Source organism: Bidens hawaiensis, unplaced genomic scaffold (assembly GCF_021521415.1).
Source record: "Bidens hawaiensis isolate Kalapana, Puna unplaced genomic scaffold, B.hawaiensis_p1.1 tig00005145_1, whole genome shotgun sequence".
Taxonomy (NCBI): domain Eukaryota; kingdom Viridiplantae; phylum Streptophyta; class Magnoliopsida; order Asterales; family Asteraceae; genus Bidens; species Bidens hawaiensis.
In genome coordinates, this window is record NW_027491328.1 from 1,355,051 (window position 1) to 1,356,935 (window position 1,885).

A 1,885-nucleotide genomic window follows, 5' to 3' on the forward strand; every position below is an offset into this window, starting at 1 on the left:
GGTTTAGAGACAAAGTTTGAAGCTTGGAAGGGTTTGTACGTGTTTGAGTCCAGATCTGAAGAGATGGATGATCAAGAGGTATCAACAAACAAAATACCAAGGTTGCTCGGTCAAGAAAATTATATAAAATGGAAGGTATTATTTGAAGCCGCCGTGAACTACAATGACACAGAACTATGGAACTCTATCAAGGATGGACCATATGTTCCAGTTGCAGCTCCAAACAATAATGCAGTTGTGGATAGGCAGATGAGAAGGAGATATGATAAGGCCTTGTCCATGCTGAAATTAGGACTATCATGGAGATCTTGACTAGTGTGAATCATCACACTAATTCAAAAGATATGTATGATGCTGTTGTTGAAATGTTTGAGGGAAATGTTGAGTTGAGGGACATAAAGAAAGACCGATTGAAACAACAACTTGACATATTCAAGTTCAAGGAAGGTGAAAGATTAAAATCTGTTTTGCAGAGGTTCATGGCCATTGTTAATGAAATCAGAACCACTTATGTACAAATTACTGATTTTGATTTGAACAAGAAATTTCTTACTTCTCTATCCGGTGAATGGTACACCGCGAGCAAGTTCATTAGAGAGAAGGTGAATTTTCCCAACTTCAAGCTGGATGATGTGATATCATTCTTACAAGCTGCTGAGCATGAAATGACTGAGAATCATATGATTAAGGAAGAAAAGCCAAGTTTCCCAGTGATAAACGCACTTGTTGCACCTATGGGTAATCTTTCTATAAAGTCTCAGTAGATGCACCCAATTGTTGAAGAGCCATCTGATACTGGTTCAATGTGCGGAGCAGGCCAGTCAAGATTCAACATGTAGATGATTGAAGATGATAATGCATCAACTGCTAGTGGACATGCACCATATGTTTAAGCTCCAAGACAAGGGAATGAGTACCAAGCACTGCTCTCAGTGTTTACAGAGTCTTATAATGCTTTTGTAGCCAAGAACATCATTCATACAAGTGTAGTTCAAGAAGACTTGAAACATATCGATGCTAATGAGCTAAAAGATACGGATTTGAAATGGCAAGCGGCCATGCTGATAGTAAGAAGCAAGAGGCTGTTTAATAGAACAGGAAGAACAACCTTTGCAGGTCCAAATGAAAAAAGTGGGATTGATAAATCCAAGACAATATGTTACAACTGCCAGCAGCCTGGTCATTTTGCAAGAGAATGCAATCTTCCAAAGCAATTAGGGAATCAAATGAATCAAAATTAGTTCTATCAAAATCAACATCAGAATCAGCAAGGGTATTAGCAGAGAAACCAACCTATGAATCAGAATCCCTATCAAGAATAGAACAGGCCCCAACAACAAGCCCAGGCTCAGCAAAGGAATAATCAATTGCAATTACAGAGGAACCAAAATAGGGGAATAGGTAATGCTGCCAATCAAAACAGGGACCAAGGAAATGTTGCTGTAACCATGGTGCCTCAAGATGGTGATTTTGACTGGAGTAACCATGCAGCATAAATGGAAAAGGCCAATGCTGCATACATGGCCAAAGTGCATGAAACTGGAGAATCTTTTCACTCTAAGGTAACCACTGAACTTTCTACTTCTGACCTTCTAAAAATTATTGATGATCTTAACAGAGAGGTTGGGAACTGGAAAAGCGAATGTGCAAGAAAGCATTCAATTTTAAATGTCTATGGAGCAAGTGAGTCTACCTATGATAATCAAATCAAAAGTCTAGAAAGGGACTGTATGCAAGCTTACTTGACTCAGTCCAAATTTAGCGTGGAGATAGAAGGGCTAAAAAGAATGTATACAGAAGAAAAGCTGAAGAACATAGAACTGCTGATTGAAGTGCACTTTATTAAGAACCTTGTGTCCACAGGAAACATTGTGGGACACATTGA

At 38.8% G+C, this 1,885-nt stretch overlaps 1 protein-coding gene across 1 annotated transcript; it reads left to right on the plus strand.

Annotated features, from left to right (window-relative positions):
• The first annotated feature begins 365 nt into the window (after positions 1 to 365).
• LOC143629085 (uncharacterized) lies at positions 366 to 1,241 on the plus strand. Its single transcript, XM_077098449.1, has 2 exons — positions 366 to 738; positions 964 to 1,241. Exons 1-2 carry the CDS (start codon positions 366 to 368, stop codon positions 1,239 to 1,241), a joined length of 651 nt encoding a protein of 216 aa, XP_076954564.1.
• Positions 1,242 to 1,885: the final 644 nt, after the last annotated feature.